The sequence below is a fragment of the Microtus ochrogaster genome, chromosome 24, assembly GCF_000317375.1.
Source record: "Microtus ochrogaster isolate Prairie Vole_2 chromosome 24, MicOch1.0, whole genome shotgun sequence".
In the NCBI taxonomy this organism is placed as follows: Eukaryota; Metazoa; Chordata; class Mammalia; order Rodentia; family Cricetidae; genus Microtus; species Microtus ochrogaster.
The window spans coordinates 32725591-32741886 of NC_022024.1; the positions used below are offsets into that span (position 1 = coordinate 32725591).

Here is a 16296-nt window from a genome sequence, read left to right on the forward strand (position 1 = left end):
ATCTATCTATCTATCTATCTATCTATCTATCTACCTATCATCTTCTCCCTCATTAACAACTATAAAATACTTACTGGTCTCTAGAATATTTGAAAAATGTTTCAGACAAGTTAACAAATTGAAGTTTATATCAGGTACAAAATATGATGTTTAAAAAAGACATCGTGGCACCCCACATTCTTGCATTGCTCATTTTCTGATTTCTGCCAATGGTATAATTCATTTGTTTTTTTTTTTCCTAAACCCATTCCATTTTGTATATGCTAAAGTCCTGTGCATTCCCACAGCCGATCCGCTGGGAGGCACCCTAGACATGGAGAAACACAATGCTCCTAGGATCTCATTATCTGCCTAAAATATGACCATCTCGTCTTTGGGTTTTATTCAGTGATCAAGTGGGAAAGCTTTTAAAGGCAGTAGTCTTCAGCAGCAGCTTCTTCCTGTTCTAGAATTTAAGCACCCGCTTCAGTCACACAGACCCAATAGCACTCAGTTCTTGTGCTCGTGGGAATCCCACAGGACATCCTTATGCTCTTACACCCTGGGGTGAGCCTGTAGCTACTTGGAAATTGTGTGCCCTCTAACAGACAATCCCAGCAGACTGCACAGCCGCACTGCTCCACACCACTGCACATGCAAAGCCAGGTGTAAGGTCTCCAACCCTGAGCTTTGGAACTCCTCGGTAAGTGTAGGTGGAAATCTGGGCATGTACAGGCAAAGTAACCATCATGAGGAGGGGTTTGTTCTGTTTCCCAGAGACCTGGGCTTTGCTTTGTAATGAAATGGAGAAGCTACAGAACCAGAGGGCCTTGTGGTTGTCACCTTTCGGGGAGTGTCCTCATGAGGAAGTACCATCCTGAAGTCACCTTGGTGCCCTTCCTGTGGTAGCAAGGGAATCTCTCAAAGGGACTTCCTTTCAAGCTCCACAGGCTGTTTGTCACCTGCTGAGTCTTATTTTATCCTCACACAGCTCTCTGATATCAAATCAATGCCCTGGCCACTTTTCCAGAGTGAAGGAAACAAACTTAGTGGTATTAATTAAATACCAGGTCTGCACTTGGCTTGGCTGAGGTTTTGTTTGTTTTTACCCTCTAAGAAAGGATTTTGTATATCCTCGGTTATCCTAGAACTCCATATATAGCTAAGATGACACCCAACTCTTATTTTTCTGCCTCTGCCTGGAAAAAGGTGGGATTGGAGGGGCGTACCGCCCCTCCCAGCCTTGAACGAACGCCTAAGTGGTGCACATAGCCTGGAACCCCATCTCTCCTGTGCTTTCTCCGGCATCAGAGTGCACTACCTCTATCAGGTCATGTATGCCCTCGACTGGCACATCATACCCATGAAGGAGTGTGCCCGGGCCTGTTGACACTACCGCTGATCCTCGGTCAGCGAGCACGGGAAATACGGCCGCCAGAGTGGAAAAGCCCTTTCCTCTGAGATGTGAGCCTAACACCGCCAGAGTGGAAAAGCCCTTACCTCTGAGATGTGAGCCTAACACTTCCAGAGTGGAAAAGCCCTTACCTCTGAGATGTGAGCCTAACACTTCCAGAGTGGAAAAGCCCTTTCCTCTGAGATGTGAGCCTAACCCTTCCATTATCTTTTCCGTTTCCAGAAAATGAAGTGTCAACCCCAGCCCCTCCCCCAGAAGGTAAGTGAAACCATCCCCTCACGCGTTTGAGCGGTAAACGCTGAAGTCCATCCCAGCATGATTTGGCCTCCGTGGGTGCCGTGAGCTCTAACCTGTTTCCGACTGAGACACTGGATGACGGTGGGTGTGCTAAACGGATAACAAAAATAATACAGTGTATTAACATAATTTGAACAGCGCTTCCTATGTATGGTGGGATCACTTCCAAGTCCTTCCATCCTGTGCAAATTGCCGCCAGGCCCACGTTTTGTCTCGGTGGAGGCAGAGTATTTATGAAGCTTTCCTGGGTCTAGTGGAAGCATGCATTTGCATCTTTCTTGTGACTGTGGAAAACGGATCCCATCTCATCCTGATGCCATTAGCTCCTTAACTTTTTCCATGTTGCCATCTGGCCCCTTCACAAGCTCTTTGGGAAGTTTGAAAGGTTTGGGACCACTGAGGCACAGCATCAGATGTAATGTATTAACTCGTTAGTATTTTCTGGCCTCCCAGATGGGGCAGGGGCATTGCTAAGACTATCCAGTAAAATTCTTGGTAGGTCTACTACAGCCAGAGACACACGGAGTCTGACTTACATAGAAGAGACCTATGTCTTAGGAAAGAGAAGGGAGCAGAGAGGATGTAAACAAGCCCAAACGATGGCTCAAAACTCAGGGTGGACCTCAGGCATCATTGGTGTGCCCGCTCCTGCCAAGACAAAGAAACCAAAATCGTGCGAAGTGCCCCCAAAGCCCTCAACCCAGGCCCAAAACAAAACAAACAAACAAACAAACCCCAAACCTCCTTCTTGACCGTCACCCTTCCTCCTTCAAGAGGCGACTGGGGAATCGCTTGGGTTATGCAGAACTCCAGGTGTCTCCCTAACCCTGCAGAACGATCCAGGGCTTCCTTCCAAACACTGGAAAGATAAAACCCACACTGCACCCAACACGGCCTGGAGTTCTAAACAGAAAACGGTTTCCCGTGTTACTGGTGTACCGTCAAATTGAAAATAAAAACAGCCGGCAGAACAATGAGATGAACTTAGCTACTGTACCGGCAGGCTGGCAAGGCTGTAAGAAGGCCTTCCTCGTATTCCAGTTACCCGAGCTGGCAATGTGGTGTAGAGCCAAGGGGTGGGAGAGCACCACGGACTGGTCTTGCCCAGTTCACATAAAACTGCTTAAGACTTCAATTTCTAGTGCTCCACCCTTCTTTTTGTTTTGCTGGCAATCTATGAGAGAATTCTGGAGCTTTTCTGTCCTGGGGATAGTGTTTATGAAGGCAGATCCGGGACTCGAGCTCTTCACACAAGCCTCTTTCTCTAACTAGGTTACCAGCCTCACTGAAAACTGAAAGAGAAAGGAATGCTGCCAAATTTCCAAATGAACGAAACAGGCTCGAAGCCCTATGAGGTCATATGGGTAAACTCGGGTCTAGTATTTTTGTAGATGTCTATCCTGAAGCCATTGGAGACTGTGACATTCCTGTTAGGATCGTCTTCCTCCTTGCTATGTTTTCTTCTTGTATGTGAGACTTATTTTGGCCTTTGCTGAGCACACCGAGAACCTAGATAAGCCTTTCCCTTCTGCTTGCAGGTCAGATGCTGGGCTAGGCCACTATAAACTATGCTTTCCCTCGCCTGCCATATTTCATATTTATTAGACAGTGTTGAGCTCCTGGGGCTCCTCTCGGACTTGGCTGAAACAGTCCTTAGTCAGCTGAGATCTGACTCACTAGTTATAGAAAGAAACAGACAGACAGACAGACAGAAAGAAAGAGAGAAGGTAGATGGCAGAACTCATGCTTGAAACAATATTTTTTTTTCTTGTTTGTCTGCCTCAGGGTGTCACATACCTCAGGCTGGTCTTGAACTCATGATTGTTTTGCTTCCATGGGATTACAGTGTGTGCCAGCACACCCAGCCATGGATGAAAGTTACTGGACTGTTTTAGGATGTATTTGTGTGGGTATCTGTGTGGATGTATGTGCACACCAGAAGAAGAATAGAGTTACAGGTAATTTTAGCCACCTGACGTGGGTGATGGGATCCAATCTTAGGTCTTTGTGTTTGAACAGCAAGTTCTCTTCACTGCTGAGCCATCCCTCCAGCCCCAACCGTTATTACCGTACACATCATATCTTCTCCTCTCTAACATGATTCGGAACAGGAAGAAATACAAGGTAGATGACGTTGACTGATAAAATTTGATCCCACTGTCCTCGTAACACATTTATTGTTACCCAGGCCAATCCAGAAGATTTCTGTGCTTACAAGAACATTTTCAAACTACGTACATGGCACAATTACTTTATAACTCCTTGTAGCCGACAGAAGCTAAGCTATTGAAACTCTTTACATGGGTCAAAGTTCCTTCAAATGTCCCTGGGTGAACTCTAAAATAAAGTAGACTTATTTTAAATATATTTTAAAATACATTTAAATTTATTTTTAAAACATAGTATGCTCAGTTCCACTACAGTATGTAATACAATATGGTAGAGGTAGGTGGATTTTTTTCTTTCTTTCTCTTGTTCTTTCTTCTTCCTTTATTTTATTTTTGGTTTGTTTATTGAGAAAGGGTTTCTCTGTGTAGTCCTAGCAGCCCTGAAGCTTGATATATAAAGCGGGCTGTCCGTTAATTCCCAGACCCTCTGCCTCCCAAGTGCTGGCATGAAAAGAGTGTGCCGTAGCCAATCGGCGGTGGCGCACACCTTTAATCCCAGCACTTGGGAGGCAGAGACAGACAGATCTCTGTAACTTCGAGGCCAACCTGGTCTACAGAGTGAGTTCCAGGACAGGCTCCAAAGCCACAGAGAAACCCTGTCTCAGAAAAACAAAAAACAAACAAACAAAAAGAATGTGCCACCATACCCAGCCCTGTGTTAACTGTATTTTAACAAAATGTGTATTGCATGTTTTTAGATATACTTTTTAAACAATCACATTTATTAACTGCTTTGATTAAAGGTTAAAGCGACTCTAAACTATACTCCCCAAATTCCTGATTAATATGCAGATAATGAGTTTGTAGCGTCATTAACATCATCTGTTTCCTTCCTCTCCCTCTGCTCACCGCCCAATAAAGTGCCGTAAGACACTTGTAAAAATGTGCTTGTACTTTCCACACAGAACCAAACAAAGAGAAAGAGGTGGGAACTGCGCCAGCAAAAGGTGAGTTGGAGGGAGGGAAAGCGAGACTGAGTTCAACAGGGTCAGGACAGGAACCAGCCTGGAGTGGGTGAACTGGCTGGGTTTCAGGCCCACGGAGGAAGGTGAGTAAAGTTGCTTGATCTAGTTTGCTTCAGCTGGGAAAATCAGCTGACTTATCCAGAGGTTTCAAAAATTTGCCAGTTTTGACTTGTTACGTAACTCACGGTACCTCAGAGGACACAGTCTGTAGACCCATGAAGACCAGCCCCTCACGGTAACACAGAGGACACAGTCTGTCGATACACTGATTTGTAGACACTGACATTATACATTAGGCAGACATCATGCAGCTGCTTACTGAATTGGACACTCACTCACTGGTGTAATATTGACTTATGTTTTGCACTTGGGAGAAATATTACAGTTTTGGGAAAGATGTAATCATTATTGTGTGTGTCACCATGGTTGAAGGTGTTGTCATCACTGCCCATCTCTTCTTAGGCTAAGGAATAAGAGCCTTGGCCTGAAAGGAAAGGTTTTCATGGAAGCTGACGGACAGCTTTGCCTTACACGTTTACATTTTTACACTAACATTTATTTGAGTCATGAATCATCTAGTTTAAATTTCAGAGTAATTATTTTCTTATTGCAATAAGAAGAAGCTTTCCATTCCTGGACACAGCTCAAAGCACGTTAATTTTCTATTTGTTCCTTGTATGTCTTATATGATTTCCTAATTCCTGTGCTACTGTCTCCTACACACCACTAAAATCTTTATTTTTGTCCTTCCGTATACTGGACTTTCCTCAGATAACTTGGACTTACTCTCTTGTAAATGAAGGCACGGTGTTAGCATATCACACTTTGTCCTGACCTTCAAGAGTGCCCGTGGACAGTACCGCAGATGCTAATCCTGGCTACGTGGCCATCGTTCAAGGCTATTTTCTTACAGAATGCAGACAGTGCAAACGCCTAAACTTCTTTCCATGATACGGGTTCAAGGAGGCTTGAACATCCTGGCCGCGGTCATTGTAACATTATTCTCAACAAGACCAGTGGAGTATAATACCTCTGCTTCCAAGTTTGGAAAGGGGCTTGATCTGACCTGCGGGGCTTAACCAACAGGACAGGTGATGTAATCCCAGAAGGCAAGCTGTCATGCTTTCTACAAAGCCCGGGCTCGACCCTCAGTCTGCAAAGGTCATCCTACTCCATTCCTATGCTTAAGTAAGTTTTCTATAAACTAAAGCAGCCAATCGCCAATACTTCCTTATAGAAAACAAGTGTGATGACAGAAATAAGACCAGGGGATGGGATCCCCTAAAATTAGTAGCTTTTCTCCCCTCTTCTATTTGTAGACACATCTATGTACAGTCACATGCCTGGGTTCAGAACCTGCTGGGCATGTTGGTTTTCTTTGAGTCATTCTTCATACTTGGCAAGCAAGTTGATTTAAGTATAAAACGTGATAACCCTATATAAGGAAGCTAGGTAAATGGTTCTATTTTGGTTTCTATCTGTGTAGTCCTTTTCAATGGCCATCCATTCTCATCCAGGACTGGGAGATTTCAAAGAATATAGCTAAGCAAAAAGGTACAATAAGAAAGAATTACTGTGTGGGCTGAATGGTGTTAATGGTTGCCACACTTTCTCCTAGGACTAACTAGAATGTCTTCTTCTGCTCACTCTTTTTTAATTTTTTTTTTTTAACTCTCCGATTCTGGTTCCAGACCTTCGACAGCTTGCCCTGGCCATCTGGTTCGCTTCCACCTCCCCTTCTTCCCCCTGATTTTTCTTGGACCTATTGTCCCTGTCATTTACGGTTGTCTCCACTTAGTCACGCATTAGTGGCTGACTCCTTTGCTTTTCCATGATCAGGCACGGGGTCTTAGCACCTCATTGGTCTCCTCCTCTCGTTCCCTCCACCGTCTGGCACAGACCCTTACAGGACAGCCTTCCAATGAATGCTTGCAGGAGGAATCAACAATTGAATCTCCACGATGATCCGGGTAGTTTGATCCCCACATTCTCCTCGCTCGCCGGGCAAGATGCGTACTCAGAGTTAGTGAGGGTAGCGTAGAACAGCTTGCCCGAAGCCTTGGAACATGACCACACCTGGAAATTAGTTCTGAACTTATCCTGGCATCTTTTACTACTGTGGACTCTAGTCCTCTGTCTAGTTAAACTATCTTCAGTAGATAAGCTCTTAGGCTCTCACTGTGAACAGTGCGCTGCTGTCCCGGAGAAACGGCCCTATAGGTAAGAGCGCTGACTGCTCTTCCAGGAGGACCCAGGTGAAACACTTAGCGCCCGGGTGGCAGCTCAGAGCCATGTGTCACTGCAGGCTCTTCCGTCCTCTGTGACACCGCACACATGTGGTTCAGGTGTAACGTCCACACGTTTTAAGAAAGAATATTTTTAACTGGATTTACTCTGGGATGACCTCGATATTTTCTGGGGGAAAAAAAAACAAACAAACCTTGTTTTTGTAGCCAAGAGAGTTATTCGGTTCAGGTATCAAGCTCGTAATTAGGGTGTTGGCTATATCTGCCAACCTGTTCAGACACGTTAGGAGCTTCGGCGTCATTCATGGGCGTGCACACACGGTCCTTGCACCTGAGGGGCTGAGGCCACAAGGATGAGTTTGAAGCCAGCCAAGGCTACAAAGCAAGACCCTATTTAAAAAAAAAATTCTTTTTTTAGTACCCTGTTAGTTCAATGTGTGTGTGTGTTTACATATATATGTGTATATATTTACACATATATGTATAGACATGTATGTATATATATGTGTGTCTATATGTACACCTATATGTGTAAATATATTTATTGCACATATGTGTGTGTGTGTGATAGGCTTAGTTGAAAGAATTACTGTGCCTTTTGGTTGTTTTTTTTTTTTTTTTCAGAGAAATAATTGCTTTTTGTGGTTGCTGCAAGGAAAATAAAACCTTATTTACTCTTCCCAGGGTTTCGCATCACCACATAAACCATCTCCCATGAAACCACGCACACTTCCCAAATGTCTCACAGGACCTAAGCTGGAGTCTCCTCCTCCTGACCCGGCTGTGGCCAGCAGACGAGGAAGTATATCAGCAGACCTTCGGACCTGTCTTTAAAGAGTCATTAACTCATTTTCTTCACTTAGGTCCCTTTGTCCCTGCAGTGATGCTATCCGGAGCTTGTTACTCGCACATTTAAACGGGTTTCAGCTGTTTGCCTTTAGACGCCAATCAATCTGTCCCCCGCTGAGATGCCTCTTGCAGACTTTTCCTTTTCTTCTGCTGTGTGTTCTAGTGTCCCTGCTTTACAGTAATGAACTTGGCTGAAAATTCACATCATTGTATTTTCCAGTTCTGAGACAGCGCTAGAAGATAGAACGTTGGATTAACAGGTTCAGAGGAGAGGAAGAAACTCATTAAATGTACATATTTAAAATAAAATGAATATTGATTTTTGTAAACATCAAAACATGAAGGCATGTGTCATTTTAAAAAGTGTTAAGTTAATAAAAATGACACAAAAATGATGAACTAATGTTAGCTGTTGTTGCTGTCTTCTGATATCTTGTTGTTGCTGTTATGCTTTGGATATTTTAATATTTTTTTACATGATTGCCCTGCTTGAGATCGTCATTAATTTGCCCAAACCAGACAAGATATTATATCAGTATTTAACTGGTGTTTGCTGTGAACCAGGTATATCTCATATGCTTTTTGTCTCCTTTCTAAAGTCTCAGCATTTGTCTGAGGTTTACATTGCTTAAGTTATTAATCTTTACATTAGCAGGCCAATAAAAACCAGCTATGGGAAAGCCAAGCAGAGTGGCCCTCGTCTTTAATCCCGGCACGTAGGAGGCAGAGGCAGGTGGATCACTTTGAGTTCAAAGCCAGCCAGGTAGAAATAACTGCATACCCAACAGAGCCTAGAAGGCTGAAAACCCTCCGTACGGGATCTGCGGTGGTTGTGATCAGGGCTCACACGTGACCCAGAGGATTCGTGCACCTCACTGAGATTCCTGGCCGTGAGTGTGGCTGTATTCTCTCTCACTCCTCTGACTTCTTCCCTGAAAACTAAAGATTTTTAGCCATAATTTTCACGGCTATTTTTCCATGGCTTAGAAACAAGATTTGCTGTTGTTTTTATCTAAGTTGTTCTATTACCAATAAAGACTCGGAAGTCAGGTATTGATATTGAGCTGAAAACCCAATAAGATGAAAGAAGCGGCCAGTTGATTTTTTTCTTTTTTTTCATTTTTTATTGATTTTATTAAGCTACACATTTTTCTCTGCTCCCCTCTCTTCCTCTCCCCTCCACTCAACCCTCTCCCAAGGTCCCCATGCCCCCAATTTACTCAGGAGATCTTGTCTTTTTCTACTTCCCATGTAGATTAGATCTATGTACGTCTCTCTTAGTGTCTTCATTGTTGTCTAAGTTCTTTGGGATTGTGGTTTGTAGGCTGGTTTTCTTTGCTCTATGTTTAAAAACCACTTATGAGTGAGTACATGTGATAATTGTCTTTCTGGGTCTGAGTTACCTTACTCAGTATGATGTTTTCTAGATCCATCCATTTGCTTGCAAAATTTAAGATGTCTTTTTTATTTTTTCCTGCTGTGTGGCACTCCATCGTGTAAATGTACCACATTTTCCTTATCCATTCTTCAGTCAAGGGGCATTTAGGTTGTTTCCGGGTTCTGGCTATGACAAACAAAGCTGCTACGAACATAGTTGAACACATGTCCTTGTGGCACGATTGAGCATCCTTTGGGTATATACCCAAAAGTGGTATTACTGGGTCTTGAGGATTTTTTCCTAGAGCTGCAGCAAGAGCAGTGTTTCTCCACATGTTCCAGACCCCCCCCCCAAAAAAAAATCCTCCAGGAATCTCTAAGTCCCTCCCTCCTCCTTCCTATGTGCTTCTCTATCCATATTCCTAGCTTCTCTGTCCCATCTATAACTAATTTCTGTCAACTAGTTACTGGCTCTTCCCCCATCCAAGGTTAATTTTATTAACAGTCTCAGAGTATCACAGGAAGACCAAATATCCTGCAATAGTGTGTTTTGCTAAATTGCCCTTCTGTGTAGTTAGGGGATGTAGCCTGCTGCCCGCAGATGCTGTCTCTGAGTGTCTTGTATTCTAGTAATCCCAAATGGAAATGGTAGACTCTTTTTTTTTTTTTTTGGTTTTTCGAGACAGGGTTTCTCTGTGGCTTTGGAGCCTGTCCTGGAACTAGCTCTGTAGACCAGGCTGGTCTCGAACTCACAGAGATCCGCCTGCCTCTGCCTCCCGAGTGCTGGGATTAAAGGCGTGCGCCACCACCGCCCGGCGGAAATGGTAGACTCTTCATCAGCGTTGTAGCCCCTTAGAAGCAGAGAGAGGGTTAGTGTGATGCCCATACTACACTGACTATTTTGTCTCTTTACTTTTGAGATTCTTTCTTTCTTTCTTTCTTTCTTTTTTTTTTTTTTTTTAAGGCATTAAATGTCACAGAACCTAAAAGGTTCACATAGTTTCCTCCTGGCAACAGAATCTGCCTTTCATGGTAGATAAGAAAAATTTAAACTTTTCTTCTTCTTCACCCAATTCAATTGAATTTAACTAAGCCAGTGTTGGAGAGTTTGAGGTCAGATTTTTCAACACCCAAGGTCGATCACAGAGATGAACACCAGCAACCTCAGCTCTCAGGAGACCGCCGAGGCAGGGGGATTTCGAGTTTGAGGCTCATGACTTCCAGGCTGGCTTTCTCCTTCTATTTCAGAAGTAGCTATATAGATGTCCATTTTTTTGGAATGTTAATGAGTGCTCCAGGAGAGGAGAACTCCAAGGGGAAATGATTTAAGAAGGGCATCCCCTCTAGTCCATTCCTGGTGCGCACGAACTCATCAACGGCGCTGACCTCTGCACCGGTGAACGTGCACACACAACACAATAAAATATAAACATTTGCTTGAGCCTAGCATTTCCTAACCTTCGATCACTAAAAATTTCCACTGAGCAATCCCGATTTTTGTAACCTGACCTTGAAATAATAACACTGAGGGTCTCTATGCTCCGTGTTTCAATATTTTGTTTGAAGAAGTGGTACAAAACATCCCTGGTTGAACGTAGCGTGAAGTTACTGAAATATTTGTTGTAAATATTCAAATAGATCATACGCAAGCCTACCTTTTCCGTAGTTTCTAAACTACTTTTACTAAACATGCTGTGCACATGGACCTTCTGTACCATATGTGTGAGGTCATATAAGGGTCTATTTTGACAATGTAAAATGTGTCTTATTCACTCAAACCTTAGCCTGCATGCTTTGGGAAGGAAGGGTCAGGGTTTCCAGCACTATCTGCTGCCTCTTTAAGCATGCAGAGCACGCACGTTGCTTCACAGGTGAGGTCGGGAAGGGGCCCTTCCATGCCTCTGAGCATAAGCCCTCCACCACATATTGTGAAACTCATCAATTTGCATGAGTAAATTTTAAATGACGTAACACTGGAAGTTCCAGTACAATCTCGGGAAAATGCTGTAAAGTTCTGACAGTGATTATCGCTGAACTTAACAAAACGGACTAATTCTTAGTCATTTACTCGAGTTCCGGCTTCCTAAATACGGAAGGGAAACTTGGGGGTTAGTCGGGTGGAAATAAGTTCTCACACAGTCTTTGGAAGCTGTGTGTCAGTGTCTCACTGAATATGGCATATGAATAACTTCCAACGCTGATTCCAGCTATGAAAAACAAACCTGGAAACCCCCTCCATCATTTTCCCACCGACTTACAGTTACAGAAACTCTGGCACAGTTTCATTTTTTTAAAACTATGTTTTCATTTGAATTACCCAGCGCTCACCAGTATTCTCCTTCTGTTCGGTTTGGGGTTTCGCCTGTTCTCTTAAAGTTTGCCTGCAGGTGCAAGGTCTCCTACGGCTTCACTCAGCGGCTGAAAAGGCTGTGAAGCCTCTCTCCTCTTTTCCAGATCCCTCTCCCCCAGGTCACCCGGATGAAGTTCTTTCTTCCTTGACTTTTTCCTCCTGTTTCTTGTTTCAGAGGAAGATGAGGCCTCTCCGCCGAGTGCCCTGCCTCCAGGTTAGGACCATTCCCTGGCCCAGCTTCTGCCTCCTCATCACTCCATTGTCCCACTGTAGAAGCAAAGAGTCGGGGAAGCGAGAGGGGAATCATTGTCTTAGATGATGATTTCCAAGAGAAACTTCTGAAAAGGAAGATTTCCTAGCCAGGTGTGGTGGTACACACCCACTCTCCCAGTAGTGGGGAGGCTGAAGCAGGAGGACTCTCAAGACCAGGCTATCTTGGGCTACAGAGTAAGTTCAAGGCCAGCCTGAGTTACTTGGTGAGGCATTGTCTTAAAAAAAGAAAAAAAGGAAAAGAAAAATCCTGGACATGGATGAGTTCAGGGATGAAAATGTTTCTTATCCATTTTCATCTATGTATCCTGCCACTCCCACCCTTATAATTTTCTTCCTTCGTAACAAAAAGAGATAGGGTTTGGGGTACCCCCAAGAAGGTTATAGTCACCCCACTTCCCTCCTTCCTATGCTTGCCTGCATCCTCCAAATCATGCTTTCCTTGCAGGTTTGGGTAGTCGGGCCCTGGAGAGAAAAGATTCAGGTGAGCGAATGCATCGGGACCCCAAGCTTCACAGCACTAATGACAGTCTCCTGAAGCCCTATTCATTCTAATCCTTGTTTTATTTGGTTCGCAGCTTTGACAGCAACCTTTCGTCCCATGTCCCAGTACAAAAAAAACTAATGCATTGAGAAACAATTAATTTTGCATGATACAAATGCACACATCCAGGAATCCAGGCACACACACCGTAGACTTACTTGCTTTACTTCCTAATATCATTTTTAACATTCAGCAAACAGAGATCAGTCTCCACTCCTGGGATATGCCCAAGTTATAATTCACATCCGTACATAATTTTAAACATAATTACTAGACACATTTTCAGACACTGTCAGCTGTATCAGCAATTCTGAAGCTGTTTGATCACACATTCATTCAATATCTGTATGCCATGGGCCTAACCTGGTCCATCACTCGCTACTTAAGGGCCAATCAGTGGCATAGGCACTGCGGGCATAGGAATGAGCAAAACAATAAAAATTCGTGTCCTCGTACCCTCTACGCAAGCGGTGGCCACTCCCGACTGTCGTTGACGGCAGGGACATAACGTGCACCTTTCACCTAATAACTTGGGAGTTAAGAATGCACATTCAAGAGAGTACTCGGCTTAGCTTCATCGCGGGCAGAATTTTTACTACTGAGCATGACTGACACTCGAAAACTAAAATGATTAAACGTGTCCTTTCCTTGTTTTCATGAGCGTTAACAAGCGGAGTTGTTGGCCCGTGCCTTTTCCCCCAGTGATCAAGGGCAGACAACCAAACTCCGCACTTGGTTCAGAGAGGGCTCGGAGACCATTCCCCCTGCCCCCACCTGCCCCCCTCCTTCACTGAGGTTGACTGCTGATCGGTGTTAACCCTGCACCCCCTTTCAGACTAGGAAATACAAAAGTGCTTCCTTTTCAGCTTGTCTCTCTTTATGGGAAAGCTTCGACCAGTCTTCTCTCTGTTTTTGTTTTTTGTTTTCCTTCCTTGCAGGACAATCGCACTATTCCTTAAATTTGTACCTGCAGGTCATGACCCTTTTACCTACCTCTCTGTAGACTTTCCTACTGAACACAGCAAGGAACCTAAAAGTACAGAGCCAGGCTTGGCTCTGTGACCCACACTGGGCAGTTTACTCTCAAAGAGACTCTCCTTTTTAGTTTTTCCCGATTCTGTTGTATGGATTTGGCCTTAGAGTCAGTCTCCTGGGAAGACACCAAGGCTGCTGCGTGAATCTCTACCGGCCGCTGTGTAGATGATGGGGAACAGGCAGAACACCAAAACAGTAAACTCACCCCAGAAGCTTCACTGTTGCAGGAATTAGACAATGTCCCTTGGCCCGGCCGTGGAAGATCTGTCCCTGTAAGGATGGAGATCTCTCCCTCCCTTCTCTGGTGGTGGGTGGGACAAGAGAATCCCGTCCTTTTGATCTAGGTGTATTAGGTGAGAGCAAGAATCGGTAGGAGGAGAACAGCAAACACAGGTAAGCCAGCCCGTGGAGAACCTGGCCCTGAGGTGATCCGTGTCCTCCTTTCCGCTTCCAGAATGGTCTCTGGGCGAGTCGCCCGCTGGCGGAGAGGAGCAGGACAAACAGAATGCCAACTCGCAGCTGTCCACCCTGTTTGTTGAAAAACCTCAGACAGGATCAGTGAAAGTTGGTGAGTATCGACCCCGGAATCCTTCCCCTTTGCACAGATCACAAAATGAATCATTTCAAACTGGGATTTTCAGTAGCCACGAAAACATGCATCACATCCACGTCGTTCCTCAATATTTTCATTACAGGAGATCTTGTACCCCATTTCTCCATTCCCCTAATCCTGACTTTGTTTCTATGGATCTACCCACCCTGTTTATTTATGCAAGTGGAATAATTATACAACACACGGTCTGTTGCGTTAGGAGTCTCGGGATCAGCGTTATAACATGTTTGAGGTCCACTCTTGTTGTAGTATCAGTATTCCTTTTTATGAGTGAGCAATGATATATTGTACCCAAATGCTACACCATGGATTTTATAACCCCAAAGATGGATGATGGTTATTTTAGTAGCTGTTAGTGCACAGGAGTCCAGCGTCGGAACCTGAGAGCCAATTTGGTTGGGTCTAAGAGGTTGGTTCTGCTTCTTGCTAATAGGACAGTCTCTTTAGCCTCTTTCTACCTCGGTTTCTTCTTGTGTAAAATGAGAATAAATCATGAGGCCTGCCTGTGAAGTACTCTGACCCAGCTCTGAAGACTGGGGCCTGCTGTCACTGTAAAAGGACTCATCCCATCGGGGGCTTAGGACACTCTCTAGTCTGTACATGTGATAGATAAACTATGTCGTGTGTCACAGGGGCAGCTGATCAGACAGATGGTAAAGATTTGAAAATAATTATTCAAAAATCTTCATTACATGCTACCTGGTTGTGCTGGATACAGTATACCATACGAATCCATATAAGTTATAGTCTAAAGACAGGACCAGAAAGAGAAGTTAACCAGATGACCACAAAAGCTACATGCCACGAAGGAACTAAACAGAGAGCCAAGACAGAGAAGAACTTTGGGGTCTCTGGGGTATTAAGTCAGCGAATTCTCATGATCAGAATCAGACGGGGGTGGTTGACCAGATCTTATACAAACACACACATGCCTAACTATCTCCTAGAGTTTCTTCTTTCAGGCTTAGCTTACAAGTAGAAATGTTGGCTCCTTGTATGTTCTTGTAAGACACTGAGACACTGGGCCAGTGGCCAGACTGCTTCTGATGTCCCCAGGGCCTAATCAGTGACTACATAGTCATTTCAAGTCACTTCAAAGAGAGCAGTTTAACATACTCATAGCCCTGTAATTACAGGCATCCCATCATATTGAATAATAAAGATATATGTTTCTTTTGTGGGTTTTTTTTTATTCCACATAAATGTAAGTTCACACATAGATATTTCTTTCCACCAATATTTTCATTGCTTTTTTTTCTGATCAGAGTTTCCAAATGGGCTGGGATGTGGTTCAATGGCAGAGTAATTATTTAGAATGCACAAGGCCCCAGGGTTCAGATAAATATATATATGTATATATTTGTACATATATATTAGTGTATTATCTGAATATATGTGTGTATATAACCATATAATATATAATAGTGTATTATATATGCTATATAAATATATATTACTAAGTAAAAGATATATATAGAGAGATACATACAGACATACATACACACATACATGCATACACAGAAACTTCCAAAGCAGATCAGATGGACTTCCCTAAGACTTCAAGGATACTTATCACAAAGCAGGGCCCATCCATTGTGCCATCACGACACGGTAAGCCAGGTTCTATACTTTACAGTCCTGCACTGACTCCCTTCTGCAGAAAACAAGACAAACGACAGTTTCTAAATCCCAGGTTAAACCCTTTGTGCTTTTTCTAGGCGCCAACATCACCTTCATAGCCAAAGTCAAGGCAGAAGATCTTCTCCGAAAGCCCACGATCAAATGGTTCAAGGGGAAATGGATGGACCTGGCCAGCAAAGCTGGGAAACACCTGCAGCTGAAGGAGACCTTCGAGAGGCAAACTCGGGTACGGCCTGAACCCCTGGCTCACCCTCCTGCGGGGAGCAGAAAGCTGCTCCAGACTGCTGCACGTTTATCCCTCCCGAGGGAGCCTGTTCATCCCAGATAACTGAGACAGTGACATCAAAGAAAGCATCCCCTCCAAGTCCAGCTTGGTGAACCAACGAATCCACTGGGGTTATCTCTAGGAGCCTGTATAAGGTGTATTTCTACAGCAGCATGGGGAAATTAGGGGCTACAGCAAGAAAAGCCTCACCCCAGCGCGGGTGATGGTTCCTGGAAGCTGGATCACCCATCTTCAGTGCAACTTAACTGACAGCTCGGCCTGA

General features: G+C 44.1%; 1 protein-coding gene across 1 annotated transcript in view; it reads left to right on the forward strand.

The window, feature by feature from the left end:
* The window catches only part of Mybpc1 (myosin binding protein C, slow type), a 67163-nt gene that overhangs the window by 3687 nt on the left and 47180 nt on the right, over positions 1–16296 (forward strand). The window contains exons 3-8 of the mRNA XM_026784498.1: positions 1616–1651; positions 4764–4805; positions 11821–11859; positions 12364–12399; positions 13949–14062; positions 15826–15974. Coding sequence (XP_026640299.1) covers positions 1616–1651; positions 4764–4805; positions 11821–11859; positions 12364–12399; positions 13949–14062; positions 15826–15974 — 416 coding nt within the window. The remainder of the gene's footprint in view (positions 1–1615; positions 1652–4763; positions 4806–11820; positions 11860–12363; positions 12400–13948; positions 14063–15825; positions 15975–16296) is intronic.